This window comes from Erinaceus europaeus, chromosome 10, assembly GCF_950295315.1.
Source record: "Erinaceus europaeus chromosome 10, mEriEur2.1, whole genome shotgun sequence".
NCBI lineage: Eukaryota > Metazoa > Chordata > Mammalia > Eulipotyphla > Erinaceidae > Erinaceus > Erinaceus europaeus.
Genome location: NC_080171.1, coordinates 19,910,705 through 19,926,758, shown reverse-complemented (window position 1 = coordinate 19,926,758; position 16,054 = coordinate 19,910,705). Strand labels below are relative to the sequence as shown.

The following is a 16,054-nucleotide window of genomic DNA, read 5'->3' as shown; positions in this document are numbered from 1 at the left end:
GAGAGAGGAGGGGAAGACAGAGACAGGGGAGAGAAAGATAGACACCTGCAGACCTGCTTCACCGCCCGTGAAGCGACTCCCCTGCAGGTGGGGAGCCGGGGGCTCGAACCGGGATCCTTACGCCGGTCCCTGCGCTTTGCGCCACGTGCGCTTAACCCACTGCGCCACCGCCCGACTCCCTACATCATGACTATTCTAACTCAATATTTTGCAAAAAGCTGTACTAGGGGCCAGGTGGTGGAGTATCTGACTAAGTGTACAATGTGACCACGTTCAAGCTTCTGCTCTCACCTACAGTGGGGATGTTTCATGAGTGGTGAAGTAGTGCTGCAGGTGTCTCTTCCTCTCTATCTCCTCCTTCTCTTTTGATTTCTGTCTCTATCCAATAAGTAAATTAAGTATTAAAAAACAAAAGAAAAACAAGGAAGAAAAAGGAAGGAAAAAAGAGAAAGATAAAAAGCAATACTGGATGAGAGACTGAAGAGGCAGCTCCCAAGGTGTGTGAGTTGCCTGTGCTGCAACCCTGCACCACACAGGAGGTGCTATGGCCTTAGAGGCAGTTTTGGAGTTTGATGATTCCTCTCTCTATGAATGGAAAGGAGAAAGAGAAAAAAGCAGCCCAGAGTAGTGAAAACACACACACACACACACACACACACACACACATACACACACTACTACTACTACTACTACTACTACTACTACTACTACTAGACGAACATATTACCCATTCAGAAGACAAATTTAAATTGTAAAAGTAACAAGTACTTTAAAAAAATAATAAACTTTCTACTAGAAAAGTTAATATACCAAAAATACTTTACCTTCCTAATTTTTCCAGTTGTGAAGTTCCATACTTCAATGAATCCATCAACTGATCCAGTGACCAGATACTGACCATCTGGAGAAAATCGAGCACACTCCACATGTGATTTCTGACCAAACTGTTTCAAATGAAATAGGTGCATTTTTACTAGAGGCCATAAAACAATTTCCATCTTAACCTTAGAAAAACCCTCCACAGGATTATCGCTGGGGCTTGGTGCCTGCACTATGAATGGTCCTGTTGGGCATTTTTTTCCATGTTAGTGGATAAGACAAAGAGAAATTGAGAGAGAAGGGGAGATAGAAAGAGAAACCTGCATACCTGCTTCACTGATTGTAAAGCATCCCTCCTCCTCTACAGGTGGGAAGTGGGGCTCGAACCAGGATCCTTGCTAGTATTACGTGTGCTTAACCCAGTGCACCACGGCCTGGCCCCCAGAACAACCCTTCCCTAAAGTCAAGTTAGTGTATGTATTAGGTATTTCCAAAGAACTGATACTTCTAAAGAAAAACAAGAATTCTTTTGGAACTTGGGAAAAAATTAATCTTGTTAAATCAAACAACATTGTATGCAAAGAGACTCCTACACCTCAGGCTCTAAAGCAGTGCTCTGGTGTTTCTCTGTGTCTTTCTCTCTCTGCATCTCTCTCAAAAATATCAATAAATAAATACTTTAAAAAAAGAAATTAAAAAAAATCAAAAACTTTCTACATACATATCAAAATATATCATTCAAAAAGAATATATTCAAATGATAAATCAAAAATTTGAGAAATAGGAATTATTTTAAAATCTAAAAATTCAACTAGACCACAGACCTAAAATAATAAAATAGCAAATACTTGTAACTCTGGGAACTGCTGCAATTACCCAACTGTGCTGACTCCTATAAAAGTAGATTTAAAACAAAACAAAACAAAACAAGGGTTGGGGAGATGGTGCAGAAGCACACTAGACTTGTCACGAGACCCCAGATTCAATCCCCCGCACCACCATTAAGCCAGAGCTGTGCAGTACTCTGCCCCGTGAAAATAAGTATCATAAATAAATCTTAAAACAAAAAGCGAGAACTACATATAAACTGTAAAAATTATTTTCTCAAACACCACCTTTTTACAACTATGCTGGGGACTATATATATATATGTAGCAGGTCAAAAAAAAGTTGTAGGGGGCCGGGTGGCAGCTCACTGAGTTAAATGCACATAGTACAAAGAGCAAGGATACCAGCTCAAGCCCCCGGGTCCCCACCTTCCAGGGGTGGGGGGGTCACTCTGCAAGTGGTGAAGCAGGTCTGCAGGTGTCTATCTTTCTCTTCCCCTCTCTGTCTTCCTTGTCTCTCTCAATTTCTCCGTCTTATCCAACAGCGGCAGCAGCAACAAAAACAATAGCAGCAACAATGGAAAACGATGGCTGCCAGGAGTATACAGGCACCAAGCCCCAGAGATAATCCTGGAGAGGAAAAAAAAAAAAGTTGAACAAGACAAATATGTAGAATGTTCAAAGTAATTTCAGGATTAACCAAAGAGCTAGCGATTCTTCCAAATGCTTGTTTCCTAAGAGGAAATGTAAGTGCAGATGATGGGCCAGATGCCAAATAACATGTCCCTGTAGATACTCATGGGAGGTCACAGGCTAAGTCCCACAGTTACCAGCAGAAACCCTGGAAGTTATCAGAACTGGAGAATGGATTCTAACCAGCACATACTGAGTCCTCAATAGACAATTACAGACTGGCTGAAGAGTCCGAGGATCCTACCTTAATATGCCTGCTCAGTTGTGTAGGAAACTTTTCTTCTTCCACATCTTTCACAGCTGCTTTGCCTCGGAATAAATCTATGGTCATGCCAGGAGGAAGCAATCCCTGGTGCTGTTGCCACTTCAGAGCCTAGGTCAAAGAAACATACAGTGACACACATGGGTGCTTTTAAGATCTGGTTCTGACTGCTGAGAAGGGACAAGATTCACAGGGGAACTGTGAGTCACTCAGGCCCAACCACCCTTAACTGTCAGAACACAATAATTCTGTGCTACTCTTTTTGTCCTAGAGATAAGGGCTGATCTCAGTGTGTAAGGGGATGTTCCATCTTTCCCTTAACTGTATGACTCTTTCATAATTATCAAAATCTAGATATCAGAAATATCCCATAGTTCCAATATCCAAACACTTCCACCAATAACATTTTATATATGAACATCCAGTATTTTCCCTCACATGTGCTTAACACAGTTATATTTACATGGGAGAGTACCTACTTTGCCATGCGTATGACTCAGGTTATAGCCTAGCCATCTCTCCCTATCATTCTCTCTCCTTACTTTATTTCATGAGATAGAGACGGGGGAGAAGAGAGGCCAGAGCAGCATTCTGGCATATGCGGTACTAGGGATTGAACTTGGGGCCTCATGCTTAGAAGTCCAAAGCTCTACCACTCACTATATCCGCCCGCCCTCCTCTCTTTTACCTCCAGGGTTATCACTGGGGCTTAGTGCCTGCACTCTGTGACTCTCCTGTAGGTGGGGAGCCAGGGCTCGAACCAGGATCCTTACACTGGTCCTTGTGCTTTGTGCCATGTATGTTAACCTGCTGCGCTACCACTCAGTGTCTCTCTCTCTCTCTTAAATATTCTATTTCGGGAGTCAGGTGGTAGCGCAGCGGGTTAAGCACACGTGGTGCAAAGTGCAAGGACCGGCGGAAGGATCTTGGTTCGAGCCCCTGGCTCCCCACCTGCAGGTGAAGCAGGTCTGCAGGTGTCTATCTTTCTCTCCCCTTCTCTGTCTTCCCCTCCTCTCTCCATTTCTCTCTCTATCCTATCTGACATCAATAACAACAACAACAAAAAAAAGACAACAAGGGCAACAAAAGGCAACAAAATAAATAAAGTTAAAAAAATATATTTTAAAAAATATTCTATTTCAATGAGAGGGAGAGAGACAGAGACCAGAGCACTGCTCAGCTCTGGCTTATGGTAGTGCAGGGGATTGGACTTGGGAACTTGGAGCTTCAGGCATAAGAGTCTTTTGCAGACCATTATGTTGTCTTCCCCGTCCCCAGCCATAATTTCTCTATCAGAAAAAAAAGTTTGCTCAGAACAGTGAAGTCCCAGCAAGAACAATTTAGGCAATGTGCTCAGCACAACATGCCTCACAAGTAATAGCACTCAAATTCTAACTAGAGTAAGCATCTGCTTCAACTTGCCTGGGACAGTACCCTAGCACAAGATTATGCCTTCACAGTATGCTAAAAAGGATAAGAATTTCTATGGTCACCTTATTGTTAATGCTAGAATGTTATTATTTATTTATTTAATTTACTTATTACCAGAGCACTGTTCAGCTCTGGCTTATGGTGGTAGTGGGGATTGAACCTGGGACTTAAGAGCCCCAGGCATAACTATTATGCTATCTCCCCTACCCCAACTCTAGAATTTTCACTAAGCTCTACTGCCTCTCTCAGGAAAGAGGGTAGCATGTTACAACTATTGGTCCAAGCAGCTCCATAGCCTACCCATTTCTTTTTTTTTCTTTTTTATTTATTTCCCTTTTTGTTGCCCTTGTTTTTTTTTTATTATTATTATTGTTGTAGTTATTGTTGTTATTGATGTCGTCACTGTTAGATAGGACAGAGAGAAATGGACAGAGGAGGGGAAGACAGAGAGGGGGAGAGAAAGATAGACACCTGCCGACCTGCTTCACCGCCTGTGAAGTGACTCCCCTGCAGGTGGGGAGCCGGGGGCTCAAACCGGGATCCTTTCGCTTCGCGCCACGTTGTGCTTAACTTGCTGTGCTACTGCCCGACTCCCAGACTACCCATTTCTTATGATGTCTGATTTCTTAGCTCACACAAGTAGGAAATAGTACTAGGAATTTACAGTAAGCTCAGTTCTTCAAGTATTTTTTTTTATTTCTTAAAAAAGATCTATTTATTAATCAATGAGAGGGATGGAGGGTGAGAAAGGGAAGTTGGGAGGGAGTTAAGGAGGAAGCCAGAGCGTCATTAAGGCACATGTGATGCTGGGGGCCAAATTGGGGACTTCCAACTGAGTTCAACACTTTATCCACTGAGCCACCTCCTGGCTGGCTGCTATTTGTTTATTTTGATTGCACAACTAGAAGAAAGACTAGAGGACAGCTCTGTCATTTTATGTAATGTCAGGGCCTGAGATGCTTTACCACTGAGTCACATCTGTGTCCCCTCCTTGGGCCTCTAATTACCTGTCCCAGCAATGCCATGAGACGAGAAGGAGGCACCACGCTGACTTCTCCGGCTAAGGCCTGGGCAATTGCAGCTCTTCTCTTCTCTTTGCTACTTCCATCTGGGTAAGCCTAAAAAGAGAGGAGGCAGTATTACTTCTAAGAAGTGGCTACAAAATACGTGTGGTTACTCCTACATAATAACAACCAAACAGAAACATTAAAAATGGTAAACATGAAAAGAAACAATACAGTTAAACTAACCCATGCAGATTCTAAAAGTATGAACTGGGAGAGATTTTAGGTAAGCCAGTTCACAGTGTCATTTCTGAAAAAGGACCCCAGTAAACTATGTCAAAGAGCTGTTTTTCCAGTTTTTGAAAAATCTGTAAGGGGCCACATGGTGGAGCACCTGGTTAAGTGTGCATCCAGGTTCAAGAGCCCACTCCCCACCTGTAGGGGGAAAGCTTCACCAGGAGTAAAACAATGTTGCAGCTCTCCTGCTGTTTCTCCCTCTCTAGTCCATCCTTTCCCTCTCAATTTCTCTTTGTCCTAGCAAATAAAATAAATAAAAGGAATTTAAAAGAAAAACCTGGTCCGGAAGATGGCCCAGTGGCTAACGCACTAGACTCTCAGGCATGAGAGTCCTGAGTTCAATCCCCGGCAGCACATGTAACCAGAGTGATGTCTGACTCTTTCTCTCTCTCCTCCTATATTTCTCATAAATAAATAAATAAAATATTTATTTAAAAAAATGAAACAAAGAAAAACCTACAGAGCCCAGGATTCTTTTAATTTTTTTAATCTTTACTGAATAGAGAGAGCCAGAAATCAAGAGAGGCTGGATGATAGAGAGGGACAGATAGAGAGTCACCTGCAGCACTGGCTCACCAGTCGCAAAGTTTCCCCCTGCAGGTGAAGACTGTGGTCTCAAACCCAGGTCCTTGCTCACTATCACACATGCGCTCAGCCAGGTGTACCATGACCCAGCCCCTCTCCAGGATCCTTTCATGGTTCTCTTAGTCAAAGGGTTTCCAGATAAGTTCTTCCTGCCCTGGTAATCTAAACTCCTTTCCTTCTTCCTCAGTGCCTATTAACTTCCTCTTCTTCCCAGCTGGACAAGCTCCTAGTAGAAGGCAGGGTAGGAATTTGCTGCTGGTCCTTTTTTTTTTCTTTCTACTTATTTCACATGGCACAGAGTGTGTCCCATGAAAGCATGAAAGTGGAAGAAAGAGGTAAGTAATTGAGCCACTCAGGTACCTATAGGATTGACCTGAGAGCCTCAGACATGCAAGTTCTGAGCTACACTGGTTGAGCTAACCCCCTCCACCCAGCTGCAGTATATGATAAGGTTTTTGAAGAATTAAAAGTATCAGCAAGTCAACAAGGGCAACAAAAGGGAATAAATAAATATATTTTTTAAAAAGTATCAGCAAGCATAATAGGATGCAAAGCAAAACTACAACTTCCTTTTTTAAATTTATTTATTTATTAGAAAGATAGGAGGAGAGAGAGAAAGAATAAGACATCACTCTGGTACATGTGCTACTAGGGACTGAACTCAGGACCTCATGCTTGAGAGTCCGATGCTTTATCTACCGCACCACCTCCCGGACCACAACTTCCTTTTTTAAAAAAGCTTTCTTTAAATATATATTTATTTATTCCCTTTTGTTGCCCTTGTTTTATTGTTGTAATTATTATTGTTATTGATATCATTATTGGATAGGACAGAGAGAAATGGAGAGAGAAAAGAAATGGGGAAGACAGAGAGGGGGAGAGAAAGACAGACACCTGCAGACCTGCTTCACCGTCTGTGAAGTGACTCCCCTGCAGGTGCGGAGCCAGGGGCTCAAACCAGGATTCTTATACTGGTCCTTGCACTTTGTGCCACATGTACTTAACCCGCTGTGCTACCACCCGACTCCCCAAAACTACAACTTTCTAAGAGCTCAAGGAGCTAGGGAAAGCTGCACTTGTCGGGAGTAAAGGACACAATGCACAATGAACATAACCAACAGTCAGGCAGTATTTCAGGACCAAGTAAGCACTTGGGTTGGTGTAGAAATATCAGAGAAGGGGCCCGGGGTGGGGGGGGCGCACCTGGTCGAGCACACATATTACAATGTGCAAGGACTCAGGTTCAAGTCCCCAGTCCCCACCTGCAGGGGGAAAGTTTCACAAGTGGTGAAGTGCTGCTGCAGGTATCTCTCTGTCTCTCTATCCCTCTAGATTTCTGGCTGTCTCTATTAAAGAAATAAAGATCATTTTAAAAAATTAAAAAAAAAAAAAAGAAATATCAGAGTACATTTTTCTTTCATTTACTAATCAGCAGCACAATCTTCTGGAATGGGTTATGAAGTGGGATTTAAGCCCCTTTACATTCTCAGAAAACCAGTGTATTCTCTTTATCACATGTAAATTCCAGTGAATATATACAGAAAAGTATCATTCCCTCAAAAATTAAATCAGAATAATGAAAGTATCCAATAAATGTGACAAATAGATCATACTGTTACATATTTTCAAAGTGAATAACAGTCTCTTCTCATTACTACAGTCATACCTCACGAGGATCAAAATAAGACCTGGCCAAGAGATTCTCCAGATGAATATATCGCTCGGGCTGTGTCTGTTTTAACATGATCATGGGATCAGTCTGTCTCAGAAGGGACCGAGCAGCCCCCAATTCTCGGAGTTCTATCAATTCCAGAACAACCTGCATAGTTAGGGGGTAAGGAAAACAGAGTGTTTCAACATATTATGCTGTTAGCATTTCTTTTCCACTTTGACTTCTGATTATCTATCAAAGTGTGATTTCCAATCTTTGGAAACACCCCTTCCTTCTTCCAGACACTGCTGAGCTCAGGCTTATGGTGGTGCAGGGAGATGAACCTGGAATTTTGGAGTCCCAGGCATGAAAGTCTTCTGCAGCACCATCATGCTATTTCCCCAGTGCCTATTCTTTTCACAGTTTTAGATAAACCAGTGAAATAATTACAAGCAATAACTTCAAGCCTTCATTTTCATACACCAACCGACTCGCTCTCAGGCCTCATCAGTCAGAATATATATGTTAAAGGAAACTAAAGATAGAAATACTTTCATGAGTTCCAGAGAAATCTTTCTCCAGTTACCAAAAATTTCTTTTAAAAAATCACTAAACTCAAGTAGACTTGTAAAGAAACAAGCCAGCTTCCTTATCTTTACTTTAAACTGTCATTATATTGCTTCTGAAAAATCTTCTTGTTCTGTTGTATAATAAGTCAACTTGTATAGTCTCATCCTGGTTGCCGGGCATGGAACTTCCAAAAACCATGGAACTTCCCCAGTTATAGGGATATTTCATTATTGCTGAGCCACCTGCATGAAGGAAAAAGCTCTAGGAAGTTTCAGGTTATATCAGAAGGATCAACCACAGAACTGGTGGGGGCAGCCAGTCCAATCGCTTAAGGAACGCTGGGGAACTAGAGTGAATGAAACACCAACAAAAACTTCAATGGAGCTTCCTGGTTGGAGAATTAATGTGCCAAGGAGATCAACATCTTGATTTCATGTGGAAAGGGCCATTAGAAGCTCTATAGTCAACACCCTATGTGTCTCTTCATTTGACTGGTCTTGATTCAGATTTGATGACACACCTGTAACAGCAGCTATAGGCCTTTCCTGAGTTCTTCTAGCATATTAATTTTGAAGGAGTTAAGAGCACACTGAACTTGTAGTCACTTAGTTAGAAAATTGCAGATGACCTGAGACACCCAATATGTAGCAATTTTCCGAAGTAGGGATATTCTTGTGGAGAATTATGGCCTTGTGAGGCCTGTGTGAACTCTCGGGTGGTTACTCCCAGAACTGAACTGCTGTACACTAGTTAGTTACAAATTAGCTAATTTTTTTCCCTTTTGTTGCCCTTGTAGTTATTATTATTGTTATTGTTGCTGTCATTGGATAGGACAGAGAGAAATGAAAAGAGGAGGGGAAGACGGGGGTAAGAAAGAGACACCTGCAGACCTGTTTCACTGCCTGTGAAGCGACTCCCCTGTAGGTGGGAAGCCGGAGGCTCTAACCGGGATCCTTCCGCTGGTCCTTGCGCTTTGTGCCACGTGCGCTTAACTTGCTGCGCTACCACCGGACTCCCAGATTAGCTCATTTTATGGTGACTTAAGAAATCATCTCAATTTGGGGAAGGTCTGGATTTTCCAAAAAGAAAGAAGGGGAAAAAAGGTATTTGTAGGGAGTCGGGCTGTAGCACAGCGGGTTAAGCGCAGGTGGCGCAAAGCACAAGGAGGACCAGCATAAGGATCCCGGTTCGAGCCCCCGGCTCCCCACCTGCAGGGGAGTTGCTTCACAGGCGGTGAAGCAGGTCTGCAGGTGTCTATCTTTCTCTCCTCCTCTCTGTCTTCCCCTCCTCTCTCCATTTCTCTCTGTCCTATCTAACAACGACAACAACAATAATAACTACAATAAAACAACAAGGGCAACAAAAGGGAATAAATAAATAAAATAAATATTAAAAAAAGGAAAAAAATATTAAAAAAAAAAAAGGTATTTGTACTGAATCAAGCCTCAACTGTAAGCTTTAAGGGCCATCAGAGTCCTATACTGTAGGAATACTCATGGGTGTTTCCTGGTTGGGAGACCCACACTAAACCAGGGAATCAGTATCACCTCAACTCTTACCTGTTCATAGAGGTCAATGAGGGTTTTGTCTGGCAATTTCAGAGATTGGATAGCCTGTAAAACAGTATCCCAATGGCCACTATTAATGTCAGCCACAAAACTCTCAATGCTGTCCACAGTATTTAGAGATACGGTTGTCTCTTCTTGTAAGGTGGCTAATGCCCGATGTAAACTGTTTTCCTTCAGATACTGCATGATAAGACGGATCACACTGAAAGAAAAAAAAAAAGGAAATTATGGAGTTCAGAAATCCTCATTCACCAGAGACCACAAAATAAAGCCCACCTCAGTTTCTCCTAGTCAACAAGTTTCTCCAAGTCATCTTGCCTTTTTTTTTTGGCCACGAGTAAAGGTCTCCAAAAATCACAGAATCTAAGTTACAAGTAAATTTGGAATCACCCAGTTCTACCTCTATCTCAGAAATAGGAGAACTGGGGTTCAGAATTTGTCTCATATCTTATAGTCAGGAAGGAAGGGAGCTGATAATAAGATGACTATTTCCAAGGTCAAAGGCCTTTTTATTTGTACAATTATACGGAACATTTTAATAAAAGGCTTAAAACCTAGCATTGTCATTAATTATAGGATGAGTTGTTCCATTTCTTAACTGACAACTGAAAGAAAATCTGAATTGAGGTTTTCTTTTTTCCTCTAAGATATATTATTTTCAATGAAAGAGATAGATAGAGACACTAGAGCAACTGCACAGCTTTGGCTTATGGTGATGTAGAGATTTAATCTAGAACCTCAGTCTTAGGTATGAAAGTCTTTTGCATAACCATTATGCTAGCTCTCCAGATTTTTTTTTTTTAATTCTTTAATTACTACAAAAGTTATCACTGGGGCTTGGTGTCTGCATAATCACTGCTCTCAGTGGCCATTCTTTCTCTCTTTCCATCTCTTTGCCCCCAGTCCCTTTCTTTCTTTTTTTTTTTTAAATATTTATTTTATTTATTTATTCCCTTTTGCTGCCCTTGTTGTTTTACTGTTGTAGTTATTATTGTTGTTGTCGTTGTTGGATAGGACAGAGAGAAATGGAGAGAGGAGGGGAAGACAGAGAGGGGAAGAGAAAGACAGACACCTGCAGACCTGCTTCACTGCCTGTGAAGTGACTCCCCTGCAGGTGGGGAGCCGGGGTTCGAACCAGGATCCTTATGCTGGTCCTTGTGCTTTGCGCCACCTGCGCTTAACCCGCTGCACTACAGCCCGACTCCCCCTTTCTTTTTTATTATTATTATTTTTAATTTATTTATTTTCCCTTTTGTTGCCCCTGTTGTTTTAGTTATTATTGTTGTTATTGATATTGTCATTGTTAGATAGGACAGAGAGAAATGGAGAGGAGGGGAAGACATGGAGGGGGAGAGAAAGACACCTGCAGACCTGCTTCACCGCCTGTGAAGGGGCTCCCCTGCAGGTGGGTTCCTAGGGGTTCAAACTGGGATCCTTATGCCGGTCCTTGCACTTTGTGCCACATGCGCTTACCCCGCTGCGCTACCGCCTGGCACCCACCCCCAGCCCCCCACCCCCGCTCTCACCCCCAAGACTTACTTAACCAGAATTTGTTGAACACAAATGAGAGCTATAATACTTATAACTTTTTTAAATTGTTCTACTGGGGACTTAATGGTCTATAGTACAGTTATTAACACATGGGTACAATTTCTCATCTCCCCATTGCAGGTCACTCTCATGCCCAACTTAAGTCAGTTTCTACTATCATGAACTCAGACCACACACCCCTCTACCCCGCCCCCTCCCTCCTTCTGCAGAGTCCTCTGCTCTGCTGCAACACATCACTCCCCAAGTTTCACTTTGTGTTTTCTCTTTCTGTCCTTGTTTCTTAAGGGCCTATAACTAAGATCATCTAGTATTTGTCCTTTTTTTTTTTTTTTTTGGCTTGTCTTATTAAACACAATTCCTTCAAATTCCACCCAAGACTACTTCATTGTGTATCCCATTGTGTATATATACTACCAAAACTTTGCTTCTGTCTTTCCTTTTTTAATCTATTATTGGATAGACAGAGAGAAACTGAGGGTGAGGGGACATGAAACTCTCCCCCTGCAGGATATCACTACTTTTAGCTACTCATCTGCCACTGGTATACTGGTATATGTGACACTGTCTTTCTTCTCCTTTAAAAGAACATATGCAGTGGCTGGGAATGTAACTCAGAGGCCTTGAATTTGATCCCAGGCACCAAAATAAAAGTACATATGTAGCTCATACTATATTTCTACTGCATAGTGCTATATGGAGGGTCAGACTGTCCTGGCTGGAATTTCTAATTAGAACTTAATGAATTCTTCTTTCTCTTTCTTTCTTCTTCTTCTTTTTTTTTTTTTTTTTTTTTACCAGAGCACTGCTCAGCTCTGGCTTATGGGAGTGTGGGGGACTGAACCTGGGACTTGAAAGCCTCAGGCATGAAAGTCTCTTTGCATAACCATTATGCTATGCCCCCATCCGAATTCCCCTTTTCTAGAAGATGAATAATTATAAAAATAACAACCAGTATTTATTATGTTTATAATATACCAAGCACTGTTCCAAGCATTTTTAGACACTCAAAACAAACCTATGATGTATTCATTCATTCCAGAAATGAGGACTTGACCAAGTAAGAGATAAATGGGAAAATGAAGATTCAAACTGATGGTGTAAGTATCAAATAAATATCCCCTAGCAGGAAAACAAACACCCTCTTTTTAAAACCCCTGCAGTTAAGTGCACATGGTGTAAAGCACAAAGAAAGGCCTGAGGATGCCGGTTCGAGCCCCTGGCTCCCCACCTGCAGGGGAGTCGCTTCACAGGCGGTGAAGCATGTCTGCAGGTGTCTGTCTTTCTCTCCCCCTCCTCTATTTCTTTCTGTCCTATCCAACAACAACATCAATAATAATAACTATAACAATAAAACAAGGGCAACAAAAGGAAATAAATAAATCTTTAAAAAATAATAAAAAATAATCTGCAAAGCAGCCTGGATAAGATGTTGGACTCTCAACTAAGAGGTCCTGAGTTCGATCCCCAGCATCCCAGGTGCCAGAGTAATGCTCTGATGTCAGTTTTCTCCCCACCACCACCCCTCACTGGTTAAACATTTTAAGAATTAAATAAAATCCCTACAGAATGGAAAGGATCACTCATGTCAGAGCAGTCTTCTCTCTTGTGGGTCATTTAGGCTCAGATTCTTGTTATTCTAGCACTCCTTAGCCCACTTCCATATGCATTCCTCAACTGAGACATCCTCTCTGCAGATTTCATATTTGACATAGTCAAAATCATAATCGCTACCTTCACACAATGTAACAGTCTGAGCAAAAAGCTTTGGAAATAGCTTGGTTTTTAACTCATTACTTACTAAGATTAGGAGAAATCATCATATCTGTGTCTGTTCATGCATTTGTTTTATTTCTTAATCTATCCTGTTGGGGCCCACTCTATAGATTATATAGCATGCCAAGTGCAGAAACTCTAAGCTTGGAGAATGTTAAGTATTCAGGCCTCAAAGCATGGAATCCTTTCCAATTACTATCCTGATTTAGTTGTCTTAATTAACAGCACTATCACCCTTCTCTGCACCCCCCCCCCAAGATTTATCAATGTATGACAAAGAAAGGAGATGGAGAGAGAACTAGAGCATTTACTCTGGCACATGGGATAACAGAAATCAAACTAATGCCTTATCCATTATGCCAATATCCTGGTCCCTAGTTTATTCTTCTCCAGAGTTACCCCCTGCCCTATTAAGTGATTTATTGTTTTTTTCCTCTGCCTGACACCACTGAGTGGTCTCAAAGGCCCAATTTCTCATTGATTATTTTTCTGAGAAAGGGAAAGACACATAGAGGAACCACACTACTATCCATAGAATCACCCCCTTGGAGCTGTCATCTGGTGCCAGAGCTCAAACAGACCCTAATGATGGTAGGGCATATACACATAGTGGCTAGCTATCTCCATGCACTGATTGTTTTTGTCTTTTTTTTTTTTTTTTACCTCCTTAATCACAAAGTATTTTCTTTAAGGGTGGGTATCTTTGTTTGCTTACTACTATATTCCCAGGGACCTGGAACAGCACCCTAGAGTTCAATATTTGTTGAATGAATAAACCCATGCTTAGCTTCTGGCAGGTGAACTGGGGAAACTCATTGTTTTTTATTTTTATTTTTTACCAGAGCACTGCTCAGCTCTGGTTTATGGTGGTGCAGGGGGTTGAATCTGGGGCCTTGGAGCCTCAGGCATGAAAGTCTCTTTGCATAATCACAATACTATTTACCCTTGTCCCATTAAAAATCTTTAAAAGGGATGGGGAGCTAGCATGATGGTTATGCAGAAATCTTCAGTCACCTCAGGCAGAAGTTGAAAAACAGGATCAGGAAAAAAAAAAAAAGTAGAACCTGAACTGGAATTGGCGTATCACACCAAAGTAAAAGACTCTGGGGTGGGGGTGGCTGGGCGGGGAGAATACAGGTCCAAGAAGGATGACAGAGGATTAGTGGGGGTTGTATTGTTATATGGGAAACGGGAATGTTATGCATGTACAAACTATTGTATTTCCTGTTGAATGTAAAACATTAATTCTCCAATAAAGAAATAAAAAAAAAATCTTCAGTCACTCATTTGTTCCCTTTCTCCTTCAAACCTGCATTCTTCTTTTTTTTTTTTTAAATGTTTTTATTTATTTCCTTTTGTTGCCCTTGTTTTATTATTGTTGTGGTTATTGATGCTGGATAGGTTGTTGTTGGATAGGACAGAGAGAAAATGGAGAGAGAAGGGGGAAGACAGAGAGGAAGAGAGAAAGACACCTGCGAACCTGCTGCACCACTTGTGAAGCGAATCCCCTGCCTGTGGGGAGCCAGGGGGCTCCAACCGGGATCCTTATGCCGGTCCTTGCACTTGGCGCCATGGGTGTTTAACTGGCTGCGTTACCGCCTGACTCCCACCCGCATTCTTCTAATCCAATCTCCTGATTCTGTCTCTCCTTTGTAGCTACTGAGCTCACAGACTAGCCAAAATTCAGCACCAGACAGAAACTGTTCAAAGGACCGTTCATCCATCCCAATGCAGCAATCGCGAACATCTACACTGGCTTGAAGGGTGGCCAGGGTGACATACTGCACGGATATGTGCGGAGCACAAGCAAAACAAAGCAAAGGCGTCTTGGAAGCAGAGAAGAGAAGTCTCACCGCTTCAGGGGTGTAGGGAGAGAAGCAAAGCTGAGTCCCAACCCCTTTGTACAGATACTTAGACTTAAGTAACTAAGGGGATGGGCCTGCGGGGAATCGGCGAGGAGTAAATGAACACAGATCTTCAAACCGTGTCCTTCTTCCAGGCCCGCACCGCCTCCCACCGGGATCTGTGCTTCTCCCCGGAGAACGGCGACTTCCTACTGGATCCATCTCCGAGACAGAAGGACCCACCAAGAAGCTTTGTGGACACGGAAATCCCCTGCATTTCTTAAGTTACTCGGACGCATTCCCCCGAAGCACTCTCCACCCCGCAGCCAACATCTCCCGGGCCCAGCCAACCGCAGAACATCCACTGCTGCAGTACTTACTCCGAAGACTCGATTTCGATCGACATAGCTGTATCTTATCGGCAGGGCCCACTCCACACTGAGGCTGAGGCTCAACACTGAGGTCGAGGCGCAACACACTAACGCCACTTCCGGCGGCTGCCTTACATCGCTTCCGCTCTCTGATCCACCCACCCTGGAGGCGGAGCAAACTGAAGAAAGGCGTGTAGTACTGAGGGGCGGGGCCTCAGTCAATGATTAGATCAGAGTGCCGCCCGCCCGGAGCCTTGTTGGCCTTCTGCATAGAGCTGGAGGCCCCTGCAGCCTTGTCTGGCTTAGCTCTCGCGCTCCTGTTTTGTTTACTGTTATGTGGCCAGGGTCTGGAAAAGCATACTAAATAGAATTCAGTATTTATTGAATAAATAAACTTTTTTTTCCCTTCTAGGATAAGCCTCTCTCTCTCTCTCTCTCTCTCACACACACACACACAAATAAACTACTATTATTATTATTATCTTTTTTTTTTTTTTTTTTACCAGAGCACTGCTCAGTTCTGGTTTATGGTGGTGCAGGGGATTTAACCTGGGATTTTGGAGCCTCAGGAATGACAGTCTCTTTGCATAACCATTGTGCTATCTACCCCTGCTCTAAATTAGTTTTTTTTTTATTTTATTTTTATTATTATTATTATTTTAATATTTATTTTATTTATTTATTCCCTTTTGTTGCCCTTGTTGTTTTATTGTTGTAGTTATTATTGTTGTTGTCGTTGTTGGATAGGACAGAGAGAAATGGAGAGAGGAGGGGAAGACAGAGAGGAGGAGAGAAAGATAGATACCTG

General features: G+C 42.4%; 1 protein-coding gene across 1 annotated transcript in view; it reads right to left on the bottom strand.

Annotated features, from left to right (window-relative positions):
* The window catches only part of SMU1 (SMU1 DNA replication regulator and spliceosomal factor), a 31,989-nt gene extending 16,607 nt beyond the window's left edge, over nucleotides 1-15,382 (bottom strand). Inside the window, exons 1-6 of the mRNA XM_007522870.3 lie at nucleotides 15,256-15,382; nucleotides 9,699-9,909; nucleotides 7,585-7,737; nucleotides 5,040-5,150; nucleotides 2,584-2,712; nucleotides 825-944 (exon numbers count right to left, since the gene is read on the bottom strand). Coding sequence (XP_007522932.1) covers nucleotides 825-944; nucleotides 2,584-2,712; nucleotides 5,040-5,150; nucleotides 7,585-7,737; nucleotides 9,699-9,909; nucleotides 15,256-15,281 — 750 coding nt within the window. The 5' untranslated portion in view covers nucleotides 15,282-15,382. The remainder of the gene's footprint in view (nucleotides 1-824; nucleotides 945-2,583; nucleotides 2,713-5,039; nucleotides 5,151-7,584; nucleotides 7,738-9,698; nucleotides 9,910-15,255) is intronic.
* Nucleotides 15,383-16,054: the final 672 nt, after the last annotated feature.